The following is a 26,676-nucleotide window of genomic DNA, read 5'->3' on the forward strand; positions in this document are numbered from 1 at the left end:
TCGTCCGTGTGGTTCTTAATTAGTCTAAATTTAAGATGATTTGTGCGACTGCTGCCACAAATGATGGATCTGATGGATCCCAGAACAAAGGTGAAACGCTCACGTGGAGGACAGATCACACAGGAATAGGTTCTAAACACACTGAGTCAGCAGTGCAAAAGGAGTCAACGTCTTTATTTTGGGTGATCATAAGTACCATTTTATAGCGTTTTGGGAGTCTTGAGAGTGAGAGCGCTGCTCCACTCTTGTCCTCACCTCCTCCAGCTGAGGGGACAGCCAGCGGGTTGACACCACAACTAAGAACATTCTATAAATCTACAACAGAACACGTGTTAAAAAAGCAGAACCGGTGAAAGTGACCGATAAGACACAGCTCGTCCTTTCACTTTCAGTACAGTCGAGGTTTCAATCAAACGGGTCCGGTTTGAGATGTGCACACGTTGAGGAGTTAGCTGAGGTAAAACTGTTGAAGCATCCGTGTTGAGAGCTGACAATCGTTCCATCACATCCCCGATGGCTAGCTTAGCATTTAGCAGTTAAATGCTAATAAATGGACCTACAGTCACGCGTGAAGCTCGTTATCAATTGTTATTTGATTGTAAAAACATAAATAAATGGTGTAGATGGATGTTAGTGTAAAGTCCAGGACTAGTTTGCTGATTGTTGCTGCTGGGAACCCGTTACAGCCGCAACATAATCCAGCAAATGTTCAATAAATTTGTTTTAGTATTGATGAACTGCAGAGGAAGGCTGTTCTGCTCCAGCTGGACATATTTTGGGACGTGGAGAGCCGGTTTAGTGGCGTGTGCCCACATCTGCGTCGCTCTGCAGGCATCACACATCAACGCTTCAGCTTCAGACAAATAAAGAGCACGATGGACACCGATCTGTGCTCGTCCACAATAAGAGGTCTAAATCTCACCTTCGTTAGCATCGAGCCCATTAACGGCCAAAATTGTGACCAAGTCTCTGACGTGATTCTGTGTAACATTTAATACTACTGTGGGGGACACGGGTACCGCGGTAAACGGGACAGAATGAACGCGAGGACAGACAGCGTGGGGGACAGGCCCGTGATTTCGGCAGCATTTAAAAACGGTGAAGTGAATAAAACCCAGCGATGGCGAAGCAGCGAGAACAAGGAAGGAAAAGAGTCAGACGAGCAGAAACGGTGCAATAACCAGACAAGGCGGAGACACGGAGTGTTGACGAGGAGGTCCTGGGAGCCAGGAACCACGGTTCAGATTGTATGAAGCAGAGAAGAAGCACCTGTGGGCGGGACGGCATGAGTAGCGTGGAGATGGCGTCGGAGGCGGGGCCTCATTTTACACCTTGTTAGGATGAACCAGCCTGCTGAGCATCGAGGTTAGTGTTTGTGTCACCATCTGGGCAAACTGCAGTTTGTCCTGATGCCAAGAGGCACCAGTGGGGAGATTCTGGTGAGTCCCGAACAGCTGCAGCCGAGTCCGGAACAGCTGCAGCCGAGTCCGGAACAGCTGCAGCCGAGTCCCGAACAGCTGCAGACGAGTCCGGAACAGCTGCAGCCGAGTCCCGAACAGCTGCAGCTGCAGACGAGTCCCGAACAGCTGCAGCTGCAGACGAGTCCGGAACAGCTGCAGCTGCAGACGAGTCCCGAACAGCTGCAGCTGCAGACGAGTCCGGAACAGCTGCAGACGAGTCCGGAACAGCTGCAGACGAGTCCGGAACAGCTGCAGCTGAGTCCCGAACAGCTGCAGCCGAGTCCGGAACAGCTGCAGCCGAGTCCCGAACAGCTGCAGCCGAGTCCGGAACAGCTGCAGCCGAGTCCCGAACAGCTGCAGACAAGTCCCGAACAGCTGCAGACGAGTCCGGAACAGCTGCAGACGAGTCCCGAACAGCTGCAGCGGCGGCTCCACGCGTGCAGCGCTGATGTCTGAGGGCGGGGGTGCATCCGTGTGGAGGCAGGGTGCCTGCAGTCCCCTCCGAGAGGTCCAACACGTTGGTCGATTAACGTTAAGGCTACTGAGCTTCAGCTTTTTGAGTCCGATGATGCTACAAAGAGGGAGATTTTACAGGATCGTTGGAGTCGTTGCAGCACACAAACCTGCAGGTATCCCATGAATAAAGGTTAAAACTCCTGCTGCAGCATTCAGGACCCATCGTTCTTTGGCAGCGCGGGCAGCTAAAACTTGGGCTGGTAAAGGGCGACGCGTCCACTGAGGCAGCCTGAGGCCAGCTGGCAGTGGGTCGGGGAGAACTTGGTGGTGAGCACCACGTCGCTGTGGGAGTAGATGGAGCGCATCTCCCTGAGGCAGCTGGTCTGGACGGGCAGGCAGTCGGCCAGCTCGCCACACTTCTCATCGAACGCCAGCAGGCGCACGCCGTACCCGTACGGGGAGCAGATGAGGCGCCCGTCGGGGCTGAAGCACAACTCTTTGATGTAGCCCCTCCCCACGTTAGCCTCCTCGATGTAGTGGGTGAGGCGGAGGGAGCAGCGGGGTGACGCGAGCAGGCGGGTGGGTGCTCCTTCCTGGAACTCATAAACACACGTCCACTGGAGGGGGACAGGAAGGAAGAGAGGACAAGCGGTCACTGACACGGCCGAGAACGTTCAACGTTAGCGTGGAGCAGCTTAAACAGCTTCTCGGACAGAAGAGCATCTTTGTTAGAACGGCTACCAAACCAGTGCAGATGGTCCGACCCTTCGTTTCCAGGATACTAAACTGGTTCTGATGAACAGTATTTGACAGAGGACGTGAGTCAAATGTCCCCCCGCCAGGGACAGGGTGTGTGTGTCCTGCCGGACCTCTCACCTCCTGGTCGTCTGTGTTGCTGGAGCACCGGATGAGCGTGGCCCAGCCTTTAGGGTGCAGCTGGAGGGAGGTGATGCAGTTTCCTCGGTCACGCTCTCCAGGGATCTCTGGAGTCAGAACCTCCAGACTGTTCCTGGGAGAAAGGCCTGCAACGACACGCCTGCTGTAAATTCCACCTGCGGGAGTCCCGACTGCCTTTTACTCTGCACCCACCTTCTCGAGGAGGATGGGTCTTGCTGGAATCGTTGCCCTGACGAGGAGTTCCAGCTGATCTGGACGCTGACGTGCCTCCATCTGCAGAATCAGAGGAAGCTCAGATTGTTAAGAGCTAGTTACAAAGCTGGAATTACGACACTGACGGCAGGGGTGGCTGGGTAAAGGGAGGGTTTTCTTACCGGAGCTGAGGGGGGTCCGTCGGGCCCGCAGCATACGGTAGCTGCCCACCTCCAGGGACTGAGTGAGGTCCAGGTCGTGGAGAATGAGCAGGTACCCTGAGGAGGTGGAGATGAGCATCTTGGAACAGTCCGGGGTTAAACGCATCCTCATCAAGTAGCGGGTGTGGAAGAACTTTTTGTACGGGCAGCCGTCCTCCGTAAACCTGGGGGGGGGGACAGACCGTCGGGTTCAGTCAGGGTAAACTTCATACGTGTTGGTATTTTCAGTTAAACACACACCGATTCATGTCCCACGTGATCACGTTGCCATCGAAGCCCGACGTGACGAGGAGACGAGTGTTGGTGTCGTACTCGATGTTCTTCACCCAGCTGGCGTGACCCTGCAAGGAGCACACCTTTGAGTTCAGTTTCCGTAAGTCCCATAATGCAATTGTGGTGTCGTCCGAGCACGTGGCAAACAAACGATTGTCCAAAAACCTGCAGGTCAGAAGAAAGAACAATGGAGGTTCTGTCAGGATCGTCTGAGAGAGTTTCGTGCTTCAACCGACCGACCAACCCACCTAATGTTGTTGACACAGTCCTCGTGGGCCTCCGTCAGGGTTTTGATGTGTTTGGAAGAGATTGGATCAAACAGGAGGACCTCCGTCTGCTCACAGGCCACAGTCAACACGGACCTGAGTGACAGGACCAGGCAGGTCAGAACCATGCAAGAGGAGGTGCAGCTGGTGCATCTGCACGCTGTCAGCAGCCCAAACCAGGCTGGACCCAGGCTGGACCCAGGTAGGACCCAGGCTGGACCCAGACGGGACCAAGGCTGGACCCAGACGGGACCCAGGTAGGACCCAGACGGGACCCAGGCTGGACCCAGGCTGGACCCAGGTAGGACCCAGACGGGACCCAGATTGACCTGCTTGGCTGCTGGAGCCTGATCACCAGCTCAACACCTTCATGGGGGGTTAACAATGGCGGGTTGTGACAAATGAAGTGTCTTTCAAGCACTTCCTGATCATGTTTACACAATATTCTTCGAATCCAGCTGGATTATGTCCCAGGTGAATCATAGTGTTAAAACTCACCCGTCTGGAGAGTACTCCAGGTTGAACACGGCTCCGTGGGTCTGGGTGCTCAGGTTCACAGACTCCACAGCCGAATTCATAGAACAGTACAAGCTGGTCATTGTCCTATAGTTATCCCTGGCTGGGTCCACAAACACCCCTCGCCTGGTGGCCCTGCCCTGCAGCCATGAGAACAGGCTGCCCCCCCCGCGGCTGTCGCTGCTCAGCTCCCCGCCGCTTCCTGACCGCGGCGCCGAGCCAGGCTCCCCTTCTCCCGGGGACCTCGTGCTAGCGTCCGCTTGTCCATCGCCGTCTCCTATCGGCGGGGGCGAGCACACCCGGACGATGTCGCCTTCCACGTCCGAGTCGTCGATATCGGGGTCCTCGTCTTTGTCGGACCCGGTGCCGCTGTGGGGCCTGCCCCGAGACTCGTCGGCGTCCTCGCTGTCGCTCTGGTGCTCCGAGCTCATTGTGGATGCTCGGGCGTCCACGGAGCCGTGCGGGTCTCAGAGAATCTCACTGTTCGGGGCGAGCGGCTGTGTGACTCCGGCCGAACAAACCCAAAGCATGAAACGAGCGTCGCCTCCAGGCGGGTTAACGTGCAACGGTTCAGCGGTTCCGCTGCATTATGTCAAATTAGAGAAAATATCATTTGTTGTCAGACTTGGCAGCGCCTCGTCGCCGCTCGTCAAGTTCCGCAGAGTTAGCGCAGAAACCAGCGGAAATAGAAATGGCGCTTTCAAAATAATCACACGTGTTTACGTTCAAATAAATACCCGATACGATATACACGCGAGACCCGCGGTATGGAAAATATATACACTAAACACGTCCATATGAAGCTCAAAATGACTTTTAATCTATGTTCTTATTGTAATAGATAAGATACATGTTCTCAAATATGTTAGCGCCTTTATTCTTTCAGACGGAAGCGGAAATACAAGCGTTTTAGTTTGGTAACTTCTTGTATTTCCCAGTCCTCAAAACAAACGCTAAAGCTAAAGAATGACGCAGTTCCGCTTCCGTCTCCAGTTTCAGGCGCATTCATTAAATAATTAGTGCCATCTGCTGGTTAAACACTGTAAATGGATTATTGTAGCTGTGAAAGGGCTTAAATAACGTAATAAACAAGACACCCTCTCCTCCTGGTGGGCGTGCACAGGAACCCCCCCAGGAAGGCCTTCAGAAGGCGTTAGTGGTCGGACCCTTTTCAGATCGCCCGGCTAATCTCCCGTTTATTCTTCCCTTGCTCGTGAACAAGAACGCACGAAACATGAACAGCCGTTCTCCATCGGTGATCCATGTCCAGATGAAGGACAACATTGAGCCCCGGTTAGTCCGGTTCCTCGCCTGGGCCCAGTCAGCCCTGGGTGGCCCTATCTGCCCTGGGTGACCCTATCAGCCCTGGGTGACCCTGTCAGCCCTGGGTGACCCTATCAGCCCTGGTGACCCTATCAGCCCTGGGTGACCCTGTCTGCCCTGGGTGACCCTATCAGCCCTGGTGACCCCATCAGCCCTGGGTGACCCCGTCAGCCCTGGGTGACCCTATCTGCCCTGGGTGACCCTATCAGCCCTGGGTGACCCCATCAGCCCTGGGTGACCCTGTCTGCCCTGGGTGACCCTGTCTGCCCTGGGTGACCCTATCAGCCCTGGGTGACCCTGTCAGCCCCGGGTGACCCTATCAGCCCCGGGTGACCCTGTCTGACCCTATCAGCCCTGGGTGACCCTGTCAGCCCTGGGTGACCCTATCAGCCCTGGGTGACCCCATCAGCCCTGGGTGACCCTATCAGCCCTGGGTGACCCTATCAGCCCTGGTGACCCTATCAGCCCTGGGTGACCCTATCAGCCCTGGGTGACCCTGTCTGCCCTGGGTGACTCTATCAGCCCTGGGTGACCCTGTCTGCCCTGGGTGACCCTATCAGCCCTGGGTGACCCTGTCTGCCCTGGGTGACCCTGTCAGCCCTGGGTGACCCTATCAGCCCTGGGTGACCCCATCAGCCCTGGGTGACCCTATCAGCCCTGGGTGACCCTATCAGCCCTGGTGACCCTATCAGCCCTGGGTGACCCTATCAGCCCTGGGTGACCCTGTCTGCCCTGGGTGACTCTATCAGCCCTGGGTGACCCTGTCTGCCCTGGGTGACCCTATCAGCCCTGGGTGACCCTGTCTGCCCTGGGTGACCCTATCAGCCCTGGGTGACCCTGTCTGCCCTGGGTGACTCTATCAGCCCTGGGTGACCCTGTCTGCCCTGGGTGACCCTGTCTGCCCTGGGTGGCCCTATCAGCCCTGGGTGATAGGGTCACCCAGGGCAGCAACTTCAGCACGAAGATGAACCGAGAGGTCAAAGGTCACCGCAACCTTCGATCTGTTGTCTCGAATCTTCTGTACATTTAATTATGTCTTAATTATCTGCTGCATCTGTTATTACACATTTTAATAAACACAAATCTCATGTTAACTAACCTCAAGAATCGAGTACTTTTTATTGATTCCAATTCATCAAAATACTTTCTAGTCCATTTCAGGCTAAATTAGTGTCATGTGACCGCCCATGTGACCACCCTTCAGAACCAGACTCAGACTTTCACAAAAACCTTTGAAAATATGAAATATTGAAATATGTGCATGTGAACTAGAAACCATTTTCTCAACCCAAACTAAACGGGCCCCACTGCCCACCCAGAACCGGCACTATAAAAAGGGACGGGACACGTAGTGGCTTTCCCATCTTCCCCTTTTGGTTTTGCCCAATATTCACTGGTTTGTTGGCATACAAGTTTATTATTTTAAGGTTTAAATGATGTGGGAATAAACTGACCTCCCATAAAAGTGTCTTGATGAAATACTCGGCCAAAGAGCAGATAAATGAGCAGATTAGCGGGTGGGTAGCGCCACCTAGTGGCCAAGACCGGAACTGGACAGACAGTTTAAAGGTTTATTTAACTTGTGCTCATTTTTAATAAGGTTCCTCCAGAAGTGACAGAGTTTATGATGAAGAAGCGAGGCCGTTGCCATGACAACAGCAGGTACTGTGAGTTCTGTGCTACCTCTACGTGATCATTGCTCTGCTCATGCTTCTTTCTGTTAGCTCATTTGCTACACTTGCATTTAATTAAGAGCTTTTTGCCAAAGTAATTATGGGGTAGTACTGCTCCAGTCTGAAGGAGTGACAGCATATTTGCCGGCTTGTTTTCCCCTCAGTGGCTGATCTTGTACACGGCGTCACCGACGTGCAGGACGCCCGTCCTCTTAACGGCGTGCAGCTGTCCAAAGAGGGGGGAGGATTTGTAGATGTGCCTCTCAGACGGTTTGCAAAGACGGTAGCTGTGAAATCATGCAGAGATGTCACTAAAAAACCTTTTCTCCATAATACTGCAGCAGTCTTCACCTTTTCATGGTTTGCAGAGGCTCCTTCCTGCTGATAACACCCGTTTCAGGGTCGACCGTGGTGAAAACACAGCTGCAAACAAAGACGCACCCGTGCACCTTTAGCAGCGCCCTCGATCTCACACACACTCGCTGCTTGAATAAACCAGCACCGAGGACCTACCGGTCACACGACATGATGCGCTGCAGCCTCACGCTGCCAATCTGGATCTCTTCCCACGAGTCCTGGAAAGAAAGAAATAAGAAAACAGTTGGTTTTTTGAGATGCAGATAAAATTAGTGCACACAGCTCACGCTGAAAAGGCCACAGCATGAGTCAGAAGCAAAGCACCAAATGATCCTTTTACCCACACAGGAGGAGAAAAACAAGCCTCCCAGTCAGAAGCTCGAGTCTCTGCAGGGATGTGGAGTATTTTCTCTTTTACAGTCAGAAGGAATCTGGGTCGTAAATACCTCCTCGAACGCCTGGCAGTCGCCTATGATGATGTTCGGGCGGAAGCGCTCCGCTGTGACGTCCTTCTCCAACCTGCTGTTCAGATCGTCCACGGAGGCCTCGGAGAGCAGCAACACGGGCCCCACATCTGGATACGCCACCTGCTCCGTCAGCACCAGCGGAGGCCAGCGCCACGTATCAGGGACCACAACGCTCAGTTCCACTTATATTACCCTCCTTTTCAAGGGGACACTCATCCACACTTGAGTTCATAAGTATTTTTCTATACTTTAACGTAGAATTTTAATTTTTGATTGATTTTATCTTTGTTAAAATAAATCTGGATCACTAAAAGCAGCCGACAGGCAACAGTGACACCTAGCGTTGTAATTAGGCACTGCACCCCAAAGCTCTCTCATTGAAGCCTCGCGCAGGCGCGTTGTTAGGGGCAACGTGGGGACCTACAGGTGAACAACACGCAGGACGGATGACGGCCACTCACCTGGTACCGTTGGAGGAGGGCCTTGCTGTCCCCGGGACGCCGCGCCTTCATTTCAGGTTCAAAATGCACCAGGCGAAGGTTCTTGTCGTCCCCGAGGTAACGAGCGAGCCAGCGGGACGCCTCCTCGCCACACTCGCGCCCCTGGACATCATCTCCAAACAGTCTTCAAAGAAAAAGGACGACGTTAAACCAGAGATGAACGAAATAGTCAAATTATTAAAGAATCTGAAATCAGATGTTAGGAGATTTTAGTCCCGACCAGATCAGAAACCGGTCGAATGAACGTTTGAGCGCTCTCAGACCTGCAGCTGATGACCGGATTCTCCGGCTGGTCGATGGGGAACCGCAGCTCCTCCATGTCGGGTCCACTCAGACAAACCTGGCCGCCCTCGCAGGTCAGAGACACCAGAACCAGGCGAGGTTCTTGTCTGCCCGTCACTGTGTGGCCGTCGGCTGTGACCACCAGCCAGTGTCTGCAAGCACAACGACCAAAGAGGTGGATGCCCCGTCTCATCTGCCCCGGCCTCCTCTCATCTGCCCTGGTCTCCTCTAATCTGCCCCGACCTCCTCTCATCTGCCCCGGTCTCCTCTCAGATGCCCCGGTCTCCTCTCAGATGCCCCGGTCTCCTCTCAGCTGCCCCGGTCTCCTCTCATCTGCCCCGGTCTCCTCTCAGATGCCCCGGTCTCCTCTCAGATGCCCCGGTCTCCTCTCAGCTGCCCCGGTCTCCTCTCATCTGCCCCGGCCTCGTCTCATCTGCCCCGGTCTCCTCTCATCTGCCCCGGCCTCCTCTCATCTGCCCCGGTCTCCTCTCATCTGCCCCGGCCTCCTCTCATCTGCCCCGGTCTCCTCTCATCTGCCCCTCTCATCTGCCCCGGTTTCCTCTCATCTGCCCCGGCCTCCTCTCATCTGCCCCGGTTTCCTCTCATCTGCCCCGGCCTCCTCTCATCTGCCCCGGTTTCCTCTCATCTGCCCCGGTTTCCTCTCATCTGCCCCGGCCTCCTCTCATCTGCCCCGGTCTCCTCTCATCTGCCCATCTCATCTGCCCCGGTCTCCTCTCATCTGCCCCTCTCATCTGCCCCGGTTTCCTCTCATCTGCCCCGGTTTCCTCTCATCTGCCCCGGCCTCCTCTCATCTGCCCCGGTTTCCTCTCATCTGCCCCGGTCTCCTCTCATCTGCCCCGGCCTCCTCTCATCTGCCCCGGTCTCCTCTCATCTGCCCCTCTCATCTGCCCCGGTCTCCTCTCATCTGCCCCTCTCATCTGCCCCGGTTTCCTCTCATCTGCCCCGGCCTCCTCTCATCTGCCCCGGCCTCCTCTCATCTGCCCCGGTTTCCTCTCATCTGCCCCGGTTTCCTCTCATCTGCCCCGGTTTCCTCTCATCTGCCCCGGTTTCCTCTCATCTGCCCCGGTTTCCTCTCATCTGCCCCGGCCTCCTCTCATCTGCCCCGGTCTCCTCTCATCTGCCCATCTCATCTGCCCCGGTCTCCTCTCATCTGCCCCTCTCATCTGCCCCGGTTTCCTCTCATCTGCCCCGGCCTCCTCTCATCTGCCCCAGTTTCCTCTCATCTGCCCCGGTCTCCTCTCATCTGCCCCGGCCTCCTCTCATCTGCCCCGGTCTCCTCTCATCTGCCCCTCTCATCTGCCCCGGTCTCCTCTCATCTGCCCCGGCCTCCTCTCATCTGCCCCGGCCTCCTCTCATCTGCCCCGGTCTCCTCTCATCTGCCCCTCTCATCTGCCCCGGTTTCCTCTCATCTGCCCCGGCCTCCTCTCATCTGCCCCGGCCTCCTCTCATCTGCCCCGGCCTCCTCTCATCTGCCCCGGCCTCCTCTCATCTGCCCCTCTCCTCTGCCCCGGTCTCCTCTCATCTGCCCCGGTCTCCTCTCATCTGCCCCGGTCTCCTCTCATCTGCCCCGGCCTCCTCTCATCTAACCCCGTCTCCTCCCATCTGCCCCGGCCTCCTCTCATCTGCCCCGGTCTCCTCTCATCTGCCCATCTGTCATTGTTAGCTAATAAATGTCAGATTTGAGAGGTGTAAACACTCTAAAGGTCACGTGAACAAGCCTTCATTAACTGTTGTTTGTTTGTGTGAGTATTGTGAGTAAATAACCCCTTTGACGTGCCGCCTCCCCAGGACGGGTCCTAAATGCCCCCCGGGGGGGCAGACTGGTGCTCCGGCCCCGACGCCTCACCGATCCCGCAGCTCTCCGCTCTTCAGGCCCATTTCCTCACACTCTGCGGCGGCCACGGACGTCGCCTTCCCGGACTTGAGCGGGTGGATGAGGAGCTTCGACACGACGCCCACTCGGACCACTTTTTCAGGCTTTCGCAGATATTTGTAGCAGAGGCCAAAGCCCAGGAGGGCCGCGCCGGCACCGCCCAGAACAACCGCGGATCTCCTGTTCGGGACCAGCGCGTTGAAAAGTTCTGTCGGCTTCATTTTGGACTCGGAAGGACTTTGGACCGCCGAGCGTCCATGTGGAGCGTTCACTGACGGTCGGAAATTAGCGCGCGGCGGAGGTTCGGGCTGTCGTACGGCGGCCGGGAAGCTCCCCGCACCGAATCTGAAGAAGACCAGAGCAAAACTCAGAGACAACAAGCACAATAGCATCATTTCACAAATATGAGGAAACAAATCGCGGAATTAATTAGTTAGTTTTCGTAAACCAGGACGAACGAAAGGTCAAATTAACGAACTACCGTGAATGTACCAAAAGTTTCAGGTTACTTGTCTTTTTCTTTCGAAAAGTGACTTTAAATAATAATTTGCCCTTCATGAAACGCCCGATTGCCTATTATATAGATGTTCAACAGTTTATTATGAGGCTTCAAAGTGGCCTGTTTAGAACATTAAAGTAATTTGTGATTGACAGCCCCTCATCTGTTCAGGGCCCAGGAAGATTGGGGCCAACCCAAAATTAGGGTTTGATGTCCTTATTTTCCATTTGGGGAATTTCTGTGTTCCATTTAAATATGTGTACTCATTTCAGGGTTTCTCTGTGTATTTCTATGTTGTCACTGATGTTTTTCTGATGTTTTGTTATTGACTTGTGTGGTCAAAGGGAGTTTTAATGCTCGTCTGTCAAGGAAATCTTATTTTCAGGATTCTAAATGTCAAAAACTTTAATCTCCAGCGGAATTTAGGGGCTAAATGCCTTTGAGAATCTACAAATTGGCACATATTAGTGACAAGTCATCATTTTTAACCTGACCAGAAGAGCTTGTGAAGAAAGACCTTAGATATGTACATGACCTTCTCAGTGGAACTATTTTGGTCTGTGACAGATACTCAGGAAAACAGCAGATGCTGCACCTGCAGGGGGTCAATATAGGGATTGTTGATTGGATCCTGCTCGTGTTGCTTTTCTCTGCACATAAATGGCTGATGGAGTTTCACAGGCGAACAGCCAGGCCTTGAGTTGGCCTTTAACCTCTTTACTGTGGCGCAGACGTAACAATACGGGCTGAAACTACCAGAACGTGGAGAAAGTCCTGGTGCACAGGTGCAGGTCACAGGTCAACTGCAGGTCACAGCAGGACTTAATGGGACTGGATTTACTAACATACTGATGTTCAGGTGCTGAATAATTAGACAGAAGTGGCCGTTACTTCCTTAGCATGAGCACTGGTTCCAGTCCACCCCTGCCTGAAGCACCACGAGGAGCAGGAGATGACGGCAACCACAAGCACCAGTGAGTTAAAGCAGCACTTTCCCCTTGTGACTAACCTGCTGTAGGTTGGCCGGAACTGGACTTTAGTCAGAATTCCCAGGGGGACTCCATCTGGCCCGAAGAGCCATTTCTATACATTCAGCAGGCAGCACATGTCGATTAACAGCAGGGAGGAGAACAAATCACACCACTGCACCTGATGAAGCACTTTTATTGTCACTACACACAGGTCATGAGTCTACTCTGCAAATTTCACTTCTGTTAGGAAACCCTCTTTGTGAAGTGTCGTTTTTTAATTAAATGTCAGCGTTTTCAGGCTTTTTAACACAATATTAAAACATGTGCACACACACTCATGTTGCAGGTTCAAATACAAAATTGTTCAATAATTTCAAGTACAATTTTCAGATGGCCTCCAAAAGTTCTGCCTCTGGTCAGCTAAAAAAACATCTTTATTTAAAGAGGAAAGACACAGAAAAAGCTGCTGGAGGCTCCTAAATGAATACAGTACTTGTGGGTTTTCTGGGCCACTTGGTGTTAAAAGCGAAGCAGAATGAGGAAACGTCGTTGCTTCAGTGATCTGGTGCAGATAAGATGCATGTTTCTATGTTCGGCGACAGACAGAAGCTGAGCTTAGAGACGGGCTGAGGTGGCAACAATACGGGACAACAAAAGTCCCACAATCCAATCGCATGTTGTGGTTTACTGGGCCAACGTGAGATTGTGGTGTCCAACAACTGGAGGATTAAAGTCCAGAAATGCAAGAAATAGTATCTGGAGGCTGATTTCTTCTCCCCCAGTCAATTATTGCTTTTGTGTTGTAATTATCTTTGACTGACAACCACCTATTATCCATTGTCCCAACACTGAAAAGCTCCTCCCGGCTGCCGCTCCATACTGCGGCTAAAAATAATTTCCATCTCTGGTTTGATCCACGGGAGATTTGAGCCAGCTCGGTGCGTTTCTGTCTGACTTCCGCGAGGCCCCTTTATGCCACAACAGCGGCAGCAGAGCAACGGCTGATAGCTGGGAGTCATTCAAGCCCTGGTTTTCTTGGGGGACCCAAAAGACGTGGTGGTTAGCTGTGAAGGACGTCTCCGTCCATCGGGGTAAAACCATGGAGCAGCGTTAGCACTGATCTGGTGCTGCTGGCCTGGCCTTAAGGGCCAGACAGGAGCAGTTTACTAAGCTTCTGGATGTTAATTGCTGCTTCACATACATTTGCTTTTGGTTGTTCATTGAATTTCTGGTACTTAAGTAAATCCTGCTAGCGCACAGATGGCTCCAGGTCACGGAAGAACAAGCTTGGTTACATATTTGCCAAACTAACACACGTCAGAGAGTCAGAAAGCCGGAACGAAGTTAAGTGACAGCTCAGCATTTTGGGAAGTAAACGAACGCTGTTTCCTTCTACATGAGAGGGTTAGGGTTAGGGTTAGATCGATAACTATAATTAGAGACGCAGGTGCTCCCCACAACACGTGAATCACTCTGCTCTTTCAGTTTAACAAATATGCTCTTTGCTGCATAATCTACTTGGATGGTTGTTTAGAAGCGTGATCTCGGACTAAAGGGTGACCAACGTGGCCAACCAGCGGCCACACACCCTGAAGCCCCCCAGCAGCACCCTGATATCCAGTGACCCTCGGCTGCCTGTAGTAACCCCACGGCCACTGAAAAACTAGTCTTGATGAAACTCTTGAAGAAGAAAATAAATATCCAGCAGGTTCATGCGTCATTATTTAAACATTTCCCAGTTTATAGGAGGGATTTTTCCCCTCCGCGTCAGACTGCAGGGACAATCTGTCCAGAAAGGACCAAGAAATGACAAAAACAGATGCAGCCACTGAGGGAATGAGTCACGGCGAGTTATGTGTCAGCCTTCCAAAGGTTTGGACGGTTTAGATGAGAAAATGGGGAGGTGCTGGAATCGGTCAAAGATATTACGATGGGAAGAAGAAGAAAAGACAAATCAAGTCTGTGAGCCTGCACAGGAGAAGAGACGACGCTACAATTGAGAATTCCCGGAAGTCCAACTCAATCAGCATCTCCAGCATCAACAACTAAAGCACAAAAATGGCACTTCCAGACAGCTGCTAGCTAAGCTCCTGATGGAACCACAACCTGCAGCTCCAGGTGTGGCCCAACACGCCTGCAGATGAAGTCCTCCGGGAGCCAGAAGACACCTGACAGCTGACTGAAGACCACGTTGCATATTCACAGACAGATATTTAAATAAGGGATTGCTGAATTCACACTTTGTGTGCTCGCTGCTTTTGCACGTCCTCCTGTTGGTTTACTCAGATTATAGCACCACAAATATCTCCTTGCAGTCATGTCTTGGCTGTGCAGACTGCCAAGAATCTGTTGTCCCCTTGGCAGCGTGGACGTAATGTGTTGTGCTGCAATCTGCTGCATTGAAAAGGCTACACGGAGCTGCGTCTCTTAAACATTCGTAACGGGGAGAGAATGTGTAGGCCTGTTGTTATGGAGCTTATGCTAGAGCACTGACGTGGACTGCAAATGCAGCCTGTTGACAGGGGCTCCATGTAGTGAGGACAGTTACTGTTCTGCTGCATGTAGGCATCAGAGAAGCTCAGCTCCGGGGGGATCATAGCTGGTGTGGGGTCCTGCAGCTTCTCCTTGCTCCTGTACCACAAACATGAGCACAACGTCTGGAAATGAAGCACCTCGGTGTAGGCACCGTTGGAATCTTTTGATTTTGCGGCGTCCTCTGCTGCGAGCGTGGACGCAGCCGAGGCTGGGACGGGTAAGAGATGAGCTACCTCACCTCTGGGGCTACTGACGGACATTAAGGCTCTCTGCTTGGCGTCCCTCCACTCGTCCTCCGTGTTCATGGTCAGGAATCGGAGCACCACCAGGTTCAGGAACGCTCCGATCACCGTCAAGCCCATCAGGATGTAGACAAAGCAGAAGGCCACGTAGCGGGGGTCGTTCTGCAGAGCGTTGTCCCTCTGCAGAGCCACGTAGTCTCCAAACCCGATGGTGGTGAGCGTGATGAAGCAGTAGTAAAAGGCGTGCAGGAAGCTCCAGCCCTCACAATAGGAGAACGCCACAGCTCCCACACACAAGGTGCTCATGCATGAGAAGAAGCCCACCGTGACCATGTTCCTCATGGAGACCTCAGTCCGCTGCATTCCCAGGCACTGCTTGGCTCGGTGCAGCAGGTACCTGACAAAGGTGTTGATCCGCTCGCCGAGACTCTGGAACATGACCAGGGTCAGCGGGATCCCCAAGAGGGCGTAGAACATGCAGAAGATTTTCCCTGAGTCGGTGCTGGGGGCTGCGTGGCCGTAGCCTGAGTGAGAAGTGATGAGTCCCGTTATTGTGAAGGTCAATCATGAAATGGTTTCAGGGGTTTGGCAGAACTTAACCAGTAAACCCACTTTAACGGTTTAGCAAGGGTAAATAAAACAGAACAGTTATTTTTAACTCCAAAAATTCCAAAAAGCCAGCATGACCAGGGTGTTCTACTCACAGTGAATGCATGTGCACGTGTTTTCTAACCAATATCCAAAACCAACTGATATTTATGGAATAAATAATGTGTAATTACATCATATGATAAAGCAAATGTAATTTTGTTATATGTAACTTTAACCAATTGATGCTGTAATGCACCTTTAAATGGGCTCATTATGACAAATCAGAAATAAGTGGCAAATTTCCCAACATAATCTTTAGAAAAATACCATTGCTCAAAATATAGAATCTAATCCTTAGAGGTTGAATAAGATTTGGCCCCATCTAGTGGTGATTATGTAAAAGTTGTCAACCTTTAGGTTGGAAACGGATTTTTCCAGGACTCCGTCCACGTATCTTCCACGAATGTGCTGCTAAGCTCTAAAAATGATGGAGAGAAACGCTGAAAGGGGAAATAAAGACCTCTAAATGTGGACCCACAGCGGGCCGGCTCAGGGAGGGGGACCGCGCCACTCTTAAGGTAAACCCTAGGAAATACACACCTGAGCCCTGACTGATGCGTTCACCTGTGTGCTTCGGACTGGAGATACAACGCTTCACTCCCAGGAACTACTCAGGTCATCTTAGCTTTTGTGGTTAACTAATTCCGGTCTAACAAGGAAGTACGAGTGATGGAGGGTTTGGCTGAGCAGACTACCAGCAGGTTAAACACTCCGCCTGAAATCATTCACAAACATGCAAGTGAACAATAGTGAACATGTGGTAGAATTCACCCTTTGGTGGAGGTGACTAGATGGCTTTAGAACACATCAGATATGAAGCGCCTGTACTCCGCCGGAGTAGAGCGGTAAAGCTTCTACCGATACAAAAGTTATCAAAATGTGCGTGCGTGCGCGTGTAGGAGCCAGGGAGGTAAAGCTGCTCACCTATTGTCGTAATCACAGTGATGGCGAAATAAAAGGAACCAGCGAACTTCCACTGCACGCCCGCTTTGTGAGGTTTGAGCTGCAACACGACGTGTTCCAGCTCCTCGAAGTTCTCTTTGGTCAAGTTGTATTTGCGCAGGAGCTCCGACTTCCTGGCGTCCAGTTTTCTCTTGTGGTTCTTCTCCTGCTTGGACTCCAGGGTCTCGAACACGGCCGCTCCCACCACCAGGTAGGTGAGGATGCTGATGATGAGGGCGAGGGTCCGAGCGTTCTGCCTCTTCATGGTGACAAACAGCCTAAGCGCCGGTGAGGAGCGGAGACAGCGACCGTCTCTTGACGCGCTCTGGATCCGACAGCGGGGAGACTGGAGAGGGAGCCGTTCTCTCAGAACCACCCCCACGTCACAGTTGGGTTGCTACTGAATTTGGACTATTTGTCACCGACTTATATTTAGATCCACTGAAAAGGAACGCAGGGCAATCCCACAGACGGCCAGAGGCAGGTTTCTCTGTGCTGCTTCTCTTCTCGCCCGAGGTCAAAACAAACTGGATCTTCTCCGACTTGTCCTTCCGCAGATGTGTTCCAGACTCAACAGCTAGTCCAACTATTGCTTTCAGGCTGATACATGTGTTCATTCGCAGATAAAATATTTACTCAGCAGCTATTTAAACAGAGTTGCTCGACTGGCTTCACAAGTTGTCTGGCAACCCAACAGATAACCAGCCTTTCCTGAACAAATATTTCAGTCACATCTCCTCCAAGATGGTCGGGCAGATGTGATGCGTGTGCCTCACAGAAGATGAAAAAGAAGCCAAATTCAAAGGAAACGTGTGGGGTCCTGCTTTGATGGCTGGTCCCTTCGGCTTTGATCAATAAGACAGGACAGATCAGATGTTTCACTAGTAAGACTTTATTTCTTGATCTCTGTACACAAAGACGCTGATGAGTGAAATGAAACCTCTGACATTCTTATTACCCCACCAAGCAGGTCATGTGACCGCTGACGTTAGTCTGCCTGTCAGCAAAACAACAAAGTTGTGAACGGAGTTTTCAGGGCTTTGATCATAAAGCAGCCGCCAGCGTTACGTAAGAGCTACGCAGTGGTGTTCTACCGGTGTGGGTCAGCATGTGGGGGGACGAGCGGCTTGGTGGAGGTTCCACGTCACTCTGGAGGCAGAACCAGACGACACCGTTGCACAACCACAGCTTGCTGAGCAGAACAGAACAACACACAGCTGGGAACATGGGAAAAGGACTGAGATTCTGGGAAAGAAATCAACAGCGAATAAGATCACTTCAAATCACGATAATCTCAGTCGGACTCAGCAATATTAACATTTATTGAAGTTTAAAATCTAAGATCTAAGGATTTGTGTCATCATGTTTTAAGGTTGAACAGAAACTCTGACCACGCTAACGGGTCCACATATTTAACGTGCACAACTCATCTTGAAATCAGCGATTAGCAATAACGATTCTTTAATTCTACTGGTTCATTAAATAAATCTGGGTGAGTTAAAAGGGCAACATCTTGCTTTGGGTGGGTTTCATCGGAAGGCGGCAGGAACACACCGGGTCCTGATCCCTTCTTATTTGGACTGAACAGAACAATGGAGATGTTTAGGTGCACCAAACAAAAGTGTTTTCAAGCTAAACTTGAACCAATTAAATAAAACTTGTGGAGCATTTCCGGGGGAGCAAGCGGATCTTTGGGTCTGAAGGGTTTCTACAAGGCCTCGAACTCGTCGATCCTCTGCTTGGTGTTGCCCTGACGGATCTGCCGCAGCGTCTTGTACTTGTCTCGACCGGCCTGGATGTTTTTAGCATGGAGCAAGTCGTTCTGGGTCTTCCTGTTCTCGTATTGGGCTTGTTCCAGCTCGGAACTCAGGGCCTGCGGACGGGAAGAGATTCCAGTTATGGATGCAACGTCCCCAAGAACACACCCGAGACTGAAGCGTCCGAATCTCTGAGGTCCCCAGGAAATGAGGGAGCTCAGGAGAAGGTGGTGGGGGAGGGGACGGGAAGGTCGGGACGTGCTGACGTTTGCTAGAACATAAAGTATTTGGACGCATCTGTTAGAACCTACGGCTGGTTTGTTAAATATCGACCAGAAGAACACGTAAAATGGAAACTGACAGAATAAAACTGATCTCCTGCAAATGTTGGAAGTGATTGTGGGCCAAGAAACTCAAGGCCTAATACTTTGTTGGTTGAAGGTCAACTCTCTTCTGCATAGATGTTCTGCAAACATCTGGATGAAACAGGAGCCTCAACCTCCATGTGTGAAGGAGCAGCTTCCCTGGCCGATGACAGGTTCTTGATCTCCCTTCATACATGCTTTGGGATTTCCCCCCTCAGCTCCTCATCTCACCTTCAGTTTGTCCTGCAGCTGCTTGTTCTTCTCGGCCTCGGTGAGTCGCTCCTCCTCCATGTGGTGGTTGCTGAAGTCCTGCGTCTGCAGCTCAGCGCTGTAGGTGCTGTTCTCTTCGCTGTGCTCGTGGTCGCTCTCGCTGTCGGAGGAGGAAGAGGAGGAGGCGGGAATGGAATCAGCTCTCCTGACGTTCTGCAGCTCCTCCTTCGTCCTCACCAGATTCTCCTCCACTTCTGCAACCTGGTGTGAAGAGAAGGGGTAAATTCATCCAAGCAGATCTCCATGTGGGCTGAGCCCTCGAGGGACTTCTTTCAGTCCTCTGGAGTGAACAACATCTTTGGGTAGAAGGTGTTTCATCACCTTGCTGTGCCACGACTCAGCTTCTTCCTCTTTGGACCTCTTGGCCTCCTCCAGCAGACTGATCTTCACGCTATACTCGGCCAACTCGGCAGCCTGCAGATGGGGACGGGCGTGGAACATCTCAGAATATGTGCTCAGCTCTGACACGTCACCAGTCAAGAGTAGTAAATCCTCATTATATCTTTGGATCAAATGATCCCTTTTGACCTAAACCTGCTGAGCTCAGCAGTTGTTCTCACGACTCTGAGCACTCACCAGCTGCTCCTGGCTCCTCAGCTGGTCCTCCGCTTGCCTGGCCAGCTCCTCCTTGGCGATTATGGCCTCCATCCTCTCAGTCTCCAGCCGGGCCGCCTCCTGCTCGGCTCTCCTCCTCTCCTCCTCCAGCCTCATGGCCCTCTCCAGCTGCTCCTGAAGCTCTACGGGAGGACGACAGCCACTAATATCACGTAAATCTGAATATTTGTTGTCATTTCTGTTTCTTTTTATAAAAATAAATGTGCTTTTGGAGAGTGAGGGTTCTTCTACCATTCTCCCATTATTTACTGGTGCTGACCTCGTGTGCAGGTTTTAATAAAACATTTTTTTTTTTTTACAACCTGAGATTTTAAGAGAAACTAAGACTTTGAGCACCAGTTCAGCACTTTTGATTCTCTTCTTTTTAAGGTTCCTGCTGTTCACGTCTGTGTTTGAGGCAGATAAACAGAGGAGGGCAGTGAAGCCTTAAAGCCCCCAGAAGCTGCAGACGTCACCAGGAAACAAGAGGAGCCTCACCAGCAGGAAGCCTGAGGAACGTCTGGAGTTCATGTGAACACCAACACCTCCAGGGTCTGTGTGTTTAACGTGTCAAACTTGTGTACAGTCTCTGATCTGAGCAGATCAGATCAGATCAGAGCAGATCAGATCAGATCTTGTGCCTCACCCCTCTCTGCTCTCTTGGTTGTTTCTTCATACTCATAGAGCTTTATCATCAGTTCCTTCTTCTCTTTCTCTACGTCGGCCTTTTCTTTCTCGATGGCCTCCCTCCTCCTCTTCTCACTCTCCAGTCGATCCCTGTGGGACGGAGATCTGTTAGCTGCAGGATCTGAGGCCTCCGGCGGCAGCAGAGTAAAGCCCAGCGTACCTCTCCATCTTCTTCTGCAGCCTCTCTGCTTGGGCCTGAGCCTTCATCTGCTGGACCTCAATGGTGTCGGGGCTCCGGCGGCGTCGGTACAGCTCGTGGTTCCCCGTGCACATCTGCATGATGCACTTGTTGACCCGCAGTCGTGGGACAACCAACACGAAATCCTTGGAAAGGAAAAGAATTTTGGTCCACGTATTTCCAATAATATGGAAACGCGCATCAAACGCTTGTTTCTGAAGCTGCTTTTAGCATCTGGTCAGACCTAAACCTTCAGGCCCTCATCGTCTTCCCATTCCACCTGAAACCTTCTATTAATCAGGCTCTCATTGTCTTCTCATTCCACCTAAAACCTTCAGGCTCTCATCGTCTTCTCATTCCACTCACACATACTCACATTAGCTTTCTTATCCAAGGGCTTGATGGTGAACTTCTTGTCATTAAATGAGACGTTTCTGATTTCACTCCAGGGGAAGCCGATTTTGGGCGTCAGCCTAGAAGGTGAAAAAGTTCGATTTATTCATCTCAGGTGTCAGAAGTTTGATTGTTCCCAAATTTAGAGGCAGATTGAAATAATCACGTGGAAACTTGTAGCACAACCAGGGGAATGAGGCCAACGGCCTCTTCAAAAACAGCAGCCACGCGGTCAAACGCGCTGTTTCAAAACCTGACCGACGGGAATAGAAGCCAGCGGAGGTCAACGACCGCACGCCCGTCGCCCTCCCGAGCACGAGCACACAGAGGACCATCGAGCCGCGACCCTCCGTACAGCCCAAACAGTGAATGATGTCAGAGAGGCTCACTTGTCCTGCTTCCCGTAGACGTTGATGCCCAGAGCGTCGACCCCCAGCCACAGGTCCGTGCCCTTCTTGTTCTTGATGTCAAAGTAATTGATGCCGTACATCTCCAGGTCCTGGGTGATTTTCAGGTATTCGGTCATTGCCTCTTCCCTGTCAAACACAGACGGAAGCAAAGTGTTGATTTAAAGTGTGTGAACTAAGATGCCAAACTGCGGTCACGAGCCTCAGCCTTTGCTCTTCAACACCGGGATTTAATTACTGATCATGGTGTCACTAATCACAAATTTCTCCTTCAAGTTTCAAGCCAACAATTACTGACACAACAAATCTAAGATAATCTGATCACAAACACTAATGAAGTTGGACACTTCCTGCTCTGAGTTGAATACAATAATTGTTAGTACAAGTAAAACAACTTCTATTGATACGATTTAGTGGAATCATCAACCACTGAATGCCTTTCAATGACTCACTGCTGCTCTTCCAAAAACACCAAACAACAAACACCCACATGAATAACTTCGAATTTAACCAAACAAAAAACCTTAGATTTATGTACCCATTTAATACATTATACAAACGGAAAACATGAATTAATTTCTGGTTCAATTTCTTCGCAACAGCTCCCCCTGTGGTCATAAATGCGAATGACAGGATCGCAGAGCTCAAGAGCAAAAACGGAAGTAAATACAGGAAGATGTGAGGGTGAGGGTGAGGGTGAGGGTTAGGAGAGTGAGGGTGAGGGTTAGGAGGGTTAGGGTGAGGGTGAGGGTGAGGAGGGTGAGGGTGAGGGTGAGGGTTAGGAGGGTTAGGGTGAGGGTGAGGGTGAGGGTGAGGGTTAGGAGAGTGAGGGTGAGGGTTAGGAGGGTTAGGGTGAGGGTGAGGGTGAGGAGGGTGAGGGTGAGGGTGAGGGTTAGGAGGGTTAGGGTGAGGGTGAGGGTGAGGGTGAGGGTGAGGAGGGTGAGGGTGAGGAGGGTGAGGGTTACCAAACCACGTCACTCACTTGAGCATGGCTCCATGCTCTTGGTGCCAGACCTGGATCCTGTCCTCCCACTGTTCCTTGGAGAGCCGATGCTGTTCCAGCACCCTGAGGGGAACCGAGCCCAGAAGTGACGTTACAGAGGAGTCATCAGCCATTGCTGCTGTTATACACCAGCATTACACCTCTGACCTTTGACCTGGACTAAACAGAAACTCAGCTTACCTCCTTGGCAACAGGCGCTCTGATGAAAGGTAACCCGCTTGATGCTTGGACTTGTCGTACTCGCCGTACTTGACCTGGATGGCGTACGAGGCCAGAAGCACGGCGGTCTCCGGGGGACAGTAGATGTCCTCGGACAGGATGTTCTCCTTCACCTGCAGGAAAAAAAGCCTCTTGGTGATGTCCTGGATCAGCTCCTCAGCCGCGTCCTCAGGGTAAAACTTGACCCTCATCTTGAGCTGCAACGGAATCTCCTTCTTCATGTCCTGAGACATCACCTGCAGCGAACAGGCACCAAAGGTTGGAGCTTCTAAATGGATCAGAACCAATCAAGAATCTAAGTGTTCTGCTCCTCCCTGCTAAAACGCAGACTCACCTTCTTGTCAGGATTCAGCCAGGAGGTCGTTCCTTTGACGTCCGTGTACTGGAGCCCAAAGTACCAGGTCTCCCGCAGGCCGATGGTCCGAGCAATCTGTCACGATCAGTGGAAACTCGTTGTCAACGCTGAAGACAATGTCTCAGGATGAAGCACACTAATGTGTGCGTGTGTGTGTGCGCGTGTGTGTGTGTGCGCGTGTGTGTGTGTGCGCGTGTGTGTGCGTGCGTGGGTGTGCGTGCGTGCGTGCGTGCGTGTGTGTGTGTACACTGGTGTCCGTTCTATTCAGCTGCTTTAAGATGACACCTGTGGTTATCAGCAGGGATGGGCTAATTACTTTCAAACGAGCAGATTCTCTCTATTACGTAACTGTTCGTGCTGATGGGACCAAAATTAACGTAGAAAACACGCAAGAATCACGAAAGACTCATCTGCTCCTGCACTCACCTGGTCGAACAGCTGCTTCCCTGTGGTGTTGGGCTGGAAGGAAAACTCCAGCTCTGCGTCCACCGTAGTGACGCGCACGTTGACCTGCACTCAACAAAACCCCAAAACATGTTTGGATGAATGTTTGGATCAAAATGGCGACGTTTAACACGCCTCTGTAAAATAAGCAGGTTTTGTGTGTCAGGCGGTTGTGAAACTCCTCGGTGGAAACAGCCGAGACGTGTGGATTGTTCATAAACCATAATTGCTTGCTATCTAATTAGACTTTGGACTATCCTTGGAAGGCACCACAAGGTTGCACAGATGCAGATTTAAATGTCACGACAGCGACGGGCTGCCAAGCTGAATTCAGCCCTGCAGCTTGTGCAGCGTGAAGTGGCTCAGCCACAGGAGACAGAACGTCTTCATGTTCTTCTAAACCCCTGTGGAAGCTGCGGGGCCTCGGCCTGCAGGCCAAGCTAGCAAAAGTTACACAATCCTTTTATGAAGTTAACCTGAAGCACGCCCCAGGAGTCATAAAGATAAACCCGGTGAAACCTGGACAACTGAAACTGGAACATTCATTTATGGAACAGTCCCTCCTTTAATGATCCTCTACCTTCGCTAAGTTCTTCACTTCCTGTGGCTGCATTCCTCAGAATTAGTCAGAACTGTTTCTGCAATCATTGACTCTGCTAACTGCATTAATGGGAGCAGCCACCCTCCACAATCAGGTGTTGAAAAGTTGGGCCAGAGACTTTGTCAGATGTGGATCGCAGCAGCGTTCCTTCATGGAGGCTCAATAAAAGCACCAGTTGCCCATGTTGCCCTTTCTTATCAGCTTCCTGATGCTCAACACTTGGCTAACTTCCTCACAACTTGGGATTTGTGACCAGTAAATGAATGAATTTCATCCTGGGGAGGTGAAACTGATGATTCGAACCTGTGTGACAGTATCAGTGAGGACGTGGGTGAAGTCACGGTTCAGTTCACTTAAATCCCGGAGGAACCAAAGCCTCAGGGTCAAACTCTGCCTGTGGTTAATGAGTAAAAGCCAAAAAATGGAAGCTTTAAAACAGCTCCCCAGCTCAAGGCTGCTTCAGACGGAGAACTGATCACAGAGTTGGAGGCTAGCGTGATGGTCTACAGCGAGGAGAGCTCAGCGCTTTAACGTACGTCGCGGTCACGTGTAGCTGAAGAAGTCTTACCGTTTTGGGCATCCTGGCTCAGGGTGGCGTGAGCTCCAGCAGAAGAAGGTGTTTCCAGGCTGAGCGAGGCTGCAGTGAGCGATCCCAGCAGGACATCCACCTGATAAAGAATGCCGCTCCGCTCTCGCTGGCAGGCTCAGGGGCTGGGCCGGCGCCCTTTGAACTGGGCTTGTGGCTGGCTGGGCGTGACGTGGGAGGCCGAGCTTGAACAGACTCGTTAGCGCAGCCACCACTGGACGAGGCGCACAGCTCCACCCAAAGACGCCACCTAGCTCAGCCCCTGGAACGCTCCGACCTTTGATCGGAGAGTGGAGGTTATATAGGCCGGACGCACTATTTGTGTTGCTGTTTGGCGGCGACACGAGTGAGTCACGGGCTGCTGCGAGGGGACCGAAGCCGACCTCCAGACAGGACACAAGGATCGCTCTAGAAGCTGCAGATCTGTGCTCATAAACAACGGCGCTCCACCATCACAGCTGATTTCATCTGCTGGTGGAAGAGCAGGACACAAAGAGAACGCTCTTTCTCGACTGTGTCAGGGTTATAAACCTCTCTTCATATATATTTACTACATATTTACTGCTGGTAAATATGCCCATCTGACCAAATGTCAATAACCCATTGGACCTGCCTGCTGCTTCAGTGCACACAAGTCTTGTGATTGCAGCTTGTTTAGCTCGTGTTCGTTAGCTAATGGTGTTCTGCTGCACGCAAAAAATGTAAATGTGCATTAAAAATCCCACATTAAGAACATGTGACCCTGCGGGAGTGTTATCGATGTGACACCCGTATTGTTCCGGTCACTATAAAACAAGTCCCCTAATTTCTTCTTAATGCTCTGAGGTTCCCTGAAACAGCGAATGAAAGAGTGCACAAGGATCTACGCACACACGTCTACACATTTATTATTCCTTTAGACATGAACATTGTGAGGGAATAAATATAGTTCCAGTTCAGTCAACAAATGTGTTTCCATCACTAGTTTTCAAGGAACTGTCAAATCTTCAGGAACAATAACCCAAACTGAGATTTAAAACTCATCTTTGATCAGAAAATGAGGCTGGTCCTCCGGCTGGAAGGCTTTGTTGGGACTTCCGTCTGGATTGAGTATGCGGGATGCTGTGTAACCCACGATGGGATACTTGGCTTTGTAGGTGCCTTCAAACACGCTTTCCAGAGATTCCAGCTGCTCTTCAGAGAGGCCAGTCTGCAGATGGAGGACTTGCTGCTGTTAGCTGGGAGGACTGGGTGATGCGACGCAGCGTTAGCAGCCACAAACGAGGGTGTTAGTCAGGAATTCACAGTCAACACTGAGTCAGGTGACCAAGCCGCTCCACCACCATAAGTCACCACGTCGACGGGGTGTGTGTGTGTGTGTGTGTGTGTGTGGGGGGGGGTTTAAAATGAACTTACCACATCTGACGTCAAGTCTGATGGATCCAGCGACATCTTAGCGACGGCCCGAGTGGAGTCCTTCCCCACCAGGACGTTGTACGGTGCATCTTTCCCATAAAACTCTGCATTTATTGACATAATTCTGGTTAAAACGTTATAGTAGTTTGGATATTCTCAGCCAAATCACGTCCTGCTAATGATTTAGGAGAATTCTAGTGAGGTGAACTAAACATTTGAAGGGTTGTTTGAAAAAAATGAATCCTTTTTATGGAGTAAATCATGAGATGGAGGTTGAACTTTCTATTTACCTTTACCCCCAGTGACATCAAACACCGCTCCTTTTACTGCCATATAAATGGGCTTTCCCTCCTTAGACAGGGCGTTGGAGGAAAAACAAGGGAATGAAGACATCTCATCAATACCTGATATTGATCAAAGACGCCCGGAAGCCGAGCAGGATGCTTACCTCACTTCCGTCGTAGCTCTGCAGCTCCTCCTCGGTGAAGAGGCGGACGGGTCGACTGGAAGTCCTGGATATCAAGGTAACATCTTGGGCGACGGCCGTAGAAACAACAATGAGCAGAATAAAACTTGTCGCCGTTGCCATGGCGCGGTGATTGTTTGCGCGAGTTTGACGCTGGACCCACTTCCGGTTACCTTGATCCCGCCCCCGAGTTCATGCTGCATTCGAAGTTTCCGTAAATTTTGGCTTTTTTGGTTCTAAATTGTAAATAAATTAGTCGAAACAGAGGATCGATTTATATCTCCAAAATAGGTCAGTTTATTTAAAATCTTTTATAAAAGTACGACGGAAATTAAAATT

At 51.3% G+C, this 26,676-nt stretch overlaps 5 protein-coding genes across 7 annotated transcripts; all 5 read right to left on the bottom strand.

The window, feature by feature from the left end:
- Positions 1 to 153: 153 nt before the first annotated feature.
- wdr32 (WD repeat domain 32) lies at positions 154 to 5,679 on the bottom strand. Its single transcript, XM_029828389.1, has 7 exons — positions 4,264 to 5,679; positions 3,748 to 3,861; positions 3,467 to 3,664; positions 3,188 to 3,390; positions 3,006 to 3,086; positions 2,793 to 2,938; positions 154 to 2,533 (listed from the first exon to the last, which is right to left on the bottom strand). Exons 1-7 carry the CDS (start codon positions 4,710 to 4,712, stop codon positions 2,162 to 2,164), a joined length of 1,563 nt encoding a protein of 520 aa, XP_029684249.1. The 5' UTR covers positions 4,713 to 5,679; the 3' UTR covers positions 154 to 2,161.
- A 1,012-nt stretch (positions 5,680 to 6,691) lies between these two features.
- marc1 (mitochondrial amidoxime reducing component 1) lies at positions 6,692 to 12,354 on the bottom strand. 2 transcript variants are annotated; one of them, XM_029828498.1, is made up of 8 exons: positions 12,286 to 12,354; positions 10,751 to 11,122; positions 8,865 to 9,035; positions 8,563 to 8,725; positions 8,081 to 8,221; positions 7,791 to 7,852; positions 7,629 to 7,700; positions 6,692 to 7,564 (listed from the first exon to the last, which is right to left on the bottom strand). In XM_029828498.1, the coding sequence occupies exons 2-8, from the start codon at positions 10,996 to 10,998 to the stop codon at positions 7,438 to 7,440; spliced, it is 984 nt and encodes a 327-aa protein (XP_029684358.1). In that variant the 5' UTR covers positions 10,999 to 11,122; positions 12,286 to 12,354; the 3' UTR covers positions 6,692 to 7,437. The 2 variants fall into 2 exon arrangements, with proteins under 2 accessions (XP_029684358.1, XP_029684354.1); XM_029828494.1 differs by lacking the exons at positions 8,081 to 8,221; positions 12,286 to 12,354 and having other exon boundaries at positions 10,751 to 11,091.
- A 68-nt stretch (positions 12,355 to 12,422) lies between these two features.
- Positions 12,423 to 17,255, bottom strand: kcnk3b (potassium channel, subfamily K, member 3b). Of its 2 annotated transcripts, XM_011619834.2 has the most exons (3): positions 16,600 to 17,255; positions 15,021 to 15,548; positions 14,696 to 14,878 (listed from the first exon to the last, which is right to left on the bottom strand). In XM_011619834.2, exons 1-3 carry the CDS (start codon positions 16,880 to 16,882, stop codon positions 14,841 to 14,843), a joined length of 849 nt encoding a protein of 282 aa, XP_011618136.1. In that variant the 5' UTR covers positions 16,883 to 17,255; the 3' UTR covers positions 14,696 to 14,840. The 2 variants fall into 2 exon arrangements, with proteins under 2 accessions (XP_003978538.1, XP_011618136.1); XM_003978489.3 differs by having other exon boundaries at positions 12,423 to 15,548; positions 16,600 to 17,254.
- Positions 17,256 to 17,489: 234 nt separating this feature from the next.
- Positions 17,490 to 25,189, bottom strand: ezra (ezrin a). Its single transcript, XM_003978488.3, has 13 exons — positions 24,459 to 25,189; positions 23,272 to 23,355; positions 22,825 to 22,920; positions 22,452 to 22,726; positions 22,251 to 22,334; positions 21,251 to 21,397; positions 20,845 to 20,941; positions 20,451 to 20,614; positions 20,250 to 20,380; positions 19,586 to 19,746; positions 19,331 to 19,423; positions 18,971 to 19,210; positions 17,490 to 18,490 (listed from the first exon to the last, which is right to left on the bottom strand). The coding sequence occupies exons 1-13, from the start codon at positions 24,468 to 24,470 to the stop codon at positions 18,326 to 18,328; spliced, it is 1,749 nt and encodes a 582-aa protein (XP_003978537.1). The 5' UTR covers positions 24,471 to 25,189; the 3' UTR covers positions 17,490 to 18,325.
- A 150-nt stretch (positions 25,190 to 25,339) lies between these two features.
- nenf (neudesin neurotrophic factor) lies at positions 25,340 to 26,617 on the bottom strand. Its single transcript, XM_003978487.3, has 4 exons — positions 26,320 to 26,617; positions 26,162 to 26,222; positions 25,872 to 25,975; positions 25,340 to 25,665 (listed from the first exon to the last, which is right to left on the bottom strand). The coding sequence occupies exons 1-4, from the start codon at positions 26,458 to 26,460 to the stop codon at positions 25,489 to 25,491; spliced, it is 483 nt and encodes a 160-aa protein (XP_003978536.1). The 5' UTR covers positions 26,461 to 26,617; the 3' UTR covers positions 25,340 to 25,488.
- Between the last annotated feature and the right edge of the window lie 59 nt (positions 26,618 to 26,676).

This window comes from Takifugu rubripes, chromosome 2 (genome assembly GCF_901000725.2).
Source record: "Takifugu rubripes chromosome 2, fTakRub1.2, whole genome shotgun sequence".
Taxonomy (NCBI): Eukaryota; Metazoa; Chordata; class Actinopteri; order Tetraodontiformes; family Tetraodontidae; genus Takifugu; species Takifugu rubripes.

What these genes read in the sequence shown, in the direction of transcription:
- wdr32 (XM_029828389.1), bottom strand. Translation starts at nt 4,712, where the DNA reads ATGAGCTCGGAGCACCAGAGCGACAGCGAGGACGCCGACGAGTCTCGG. An exon ending in ATCACGTGGGACATGAATCG is followed by an intron (nt 3,391 to 3,466) that starts GTGTGTGTTTAA and finishes CCCCCCCCCCAG; the next exon opens with GTTTACGGAGGACGGCTGCC. An exon ending in ACGGACCCCCCTCAGCTCCG is followed by an intron (nt 3,087 to 3,187) that starts GTAAGAAAACCC and finishes CTGATTCTGCAG; the next exon opens with ATGGAGGCACGTCAGCGTCC.
- marc1 (XM_029828498.1), bottom strand. Translation starts at nt 10,998, where the DNA reads ATGAAGCCGACAGAACTTTTCAACGCGCTGGTCCCGAACAGGAGATCC. An exon ending in CCCTCCTCCAACGGTACCAG is followed by an intron (nt 8,222 to 8,562) that starts GTGAGTGGCCGT and finishes CTGACGGAGCAG; the next exon opens with GTGGCGTATCCAGATGTGGG. An exon ending in CCTCTGCAAACCATGAAAAG is followed by an intron (nt 7,565 to 7,628) that starts GTGAAGACTGCT and finishes ATGATTTCACAG; the next exon opens with CTACCGTCTTTGCAAACCGT.
- kcnk3b (XM_003978489.3), bottom strand. Translation starts at nt 16,882, where the DNA reads ATGAAGAGGCAGAACGCTCGGACCCTCGCCCTCATCATCAGCATCCTC. An exon ending in CACTGTGATTACGACAATAG is followed by an intron (nt 15,549 to 16,599) that starts GTGAGCAGCTTT and finishes CTTCTCACTCAG; the next exon opens with GCTACGGCCACGCAGCCCCC.
- ezra (XM_003978488.3), bottom strand. An exon ending in GAGCGCCTGTTGCCAAGGAG is followed by an intron (nt 22,335 to 22,451) that starts GTAAGCTGAGTT and finishes GGTTCCCCTCAG; the next exon opens with GGTGCTGGAACAGCATCGGC. An exon ending in CTGCAGAAGAAGATGGAGAG is followed by an intron (nt 20,381 to 20,450) that starts GTACGCTGGGCT and finishes TCCGTCCCACAG; the next exon opens with GGATCGACTGGAGAGTGAGA.
- nenf (XM_003978487.3), bottom strand. Translation starts at nt 26,460, where the DNA reads ATGGCAACGGCGACAAGTTTTATTCTGCTCATTGTTGTTTCTACGGCC. An exon ending in AGAGCTACGACGGAAGTGAG is followed by an intron (nt 26,223 to 26,319) that starts GTAAGCATCCTG and finishes GCCCTGTCTAAG; the next exon opens with GAGGGAAAGCCCATTTATAT. An exon ending in CAGACTTGACGTCAGATGTG is followed by an intron (nt 25,666 to 25,871) that starts GTAAGTTCATTT and finishes CTCCATCTGCAG; the next exon opens with ACTGGCCTCTCTGAAGAGCA.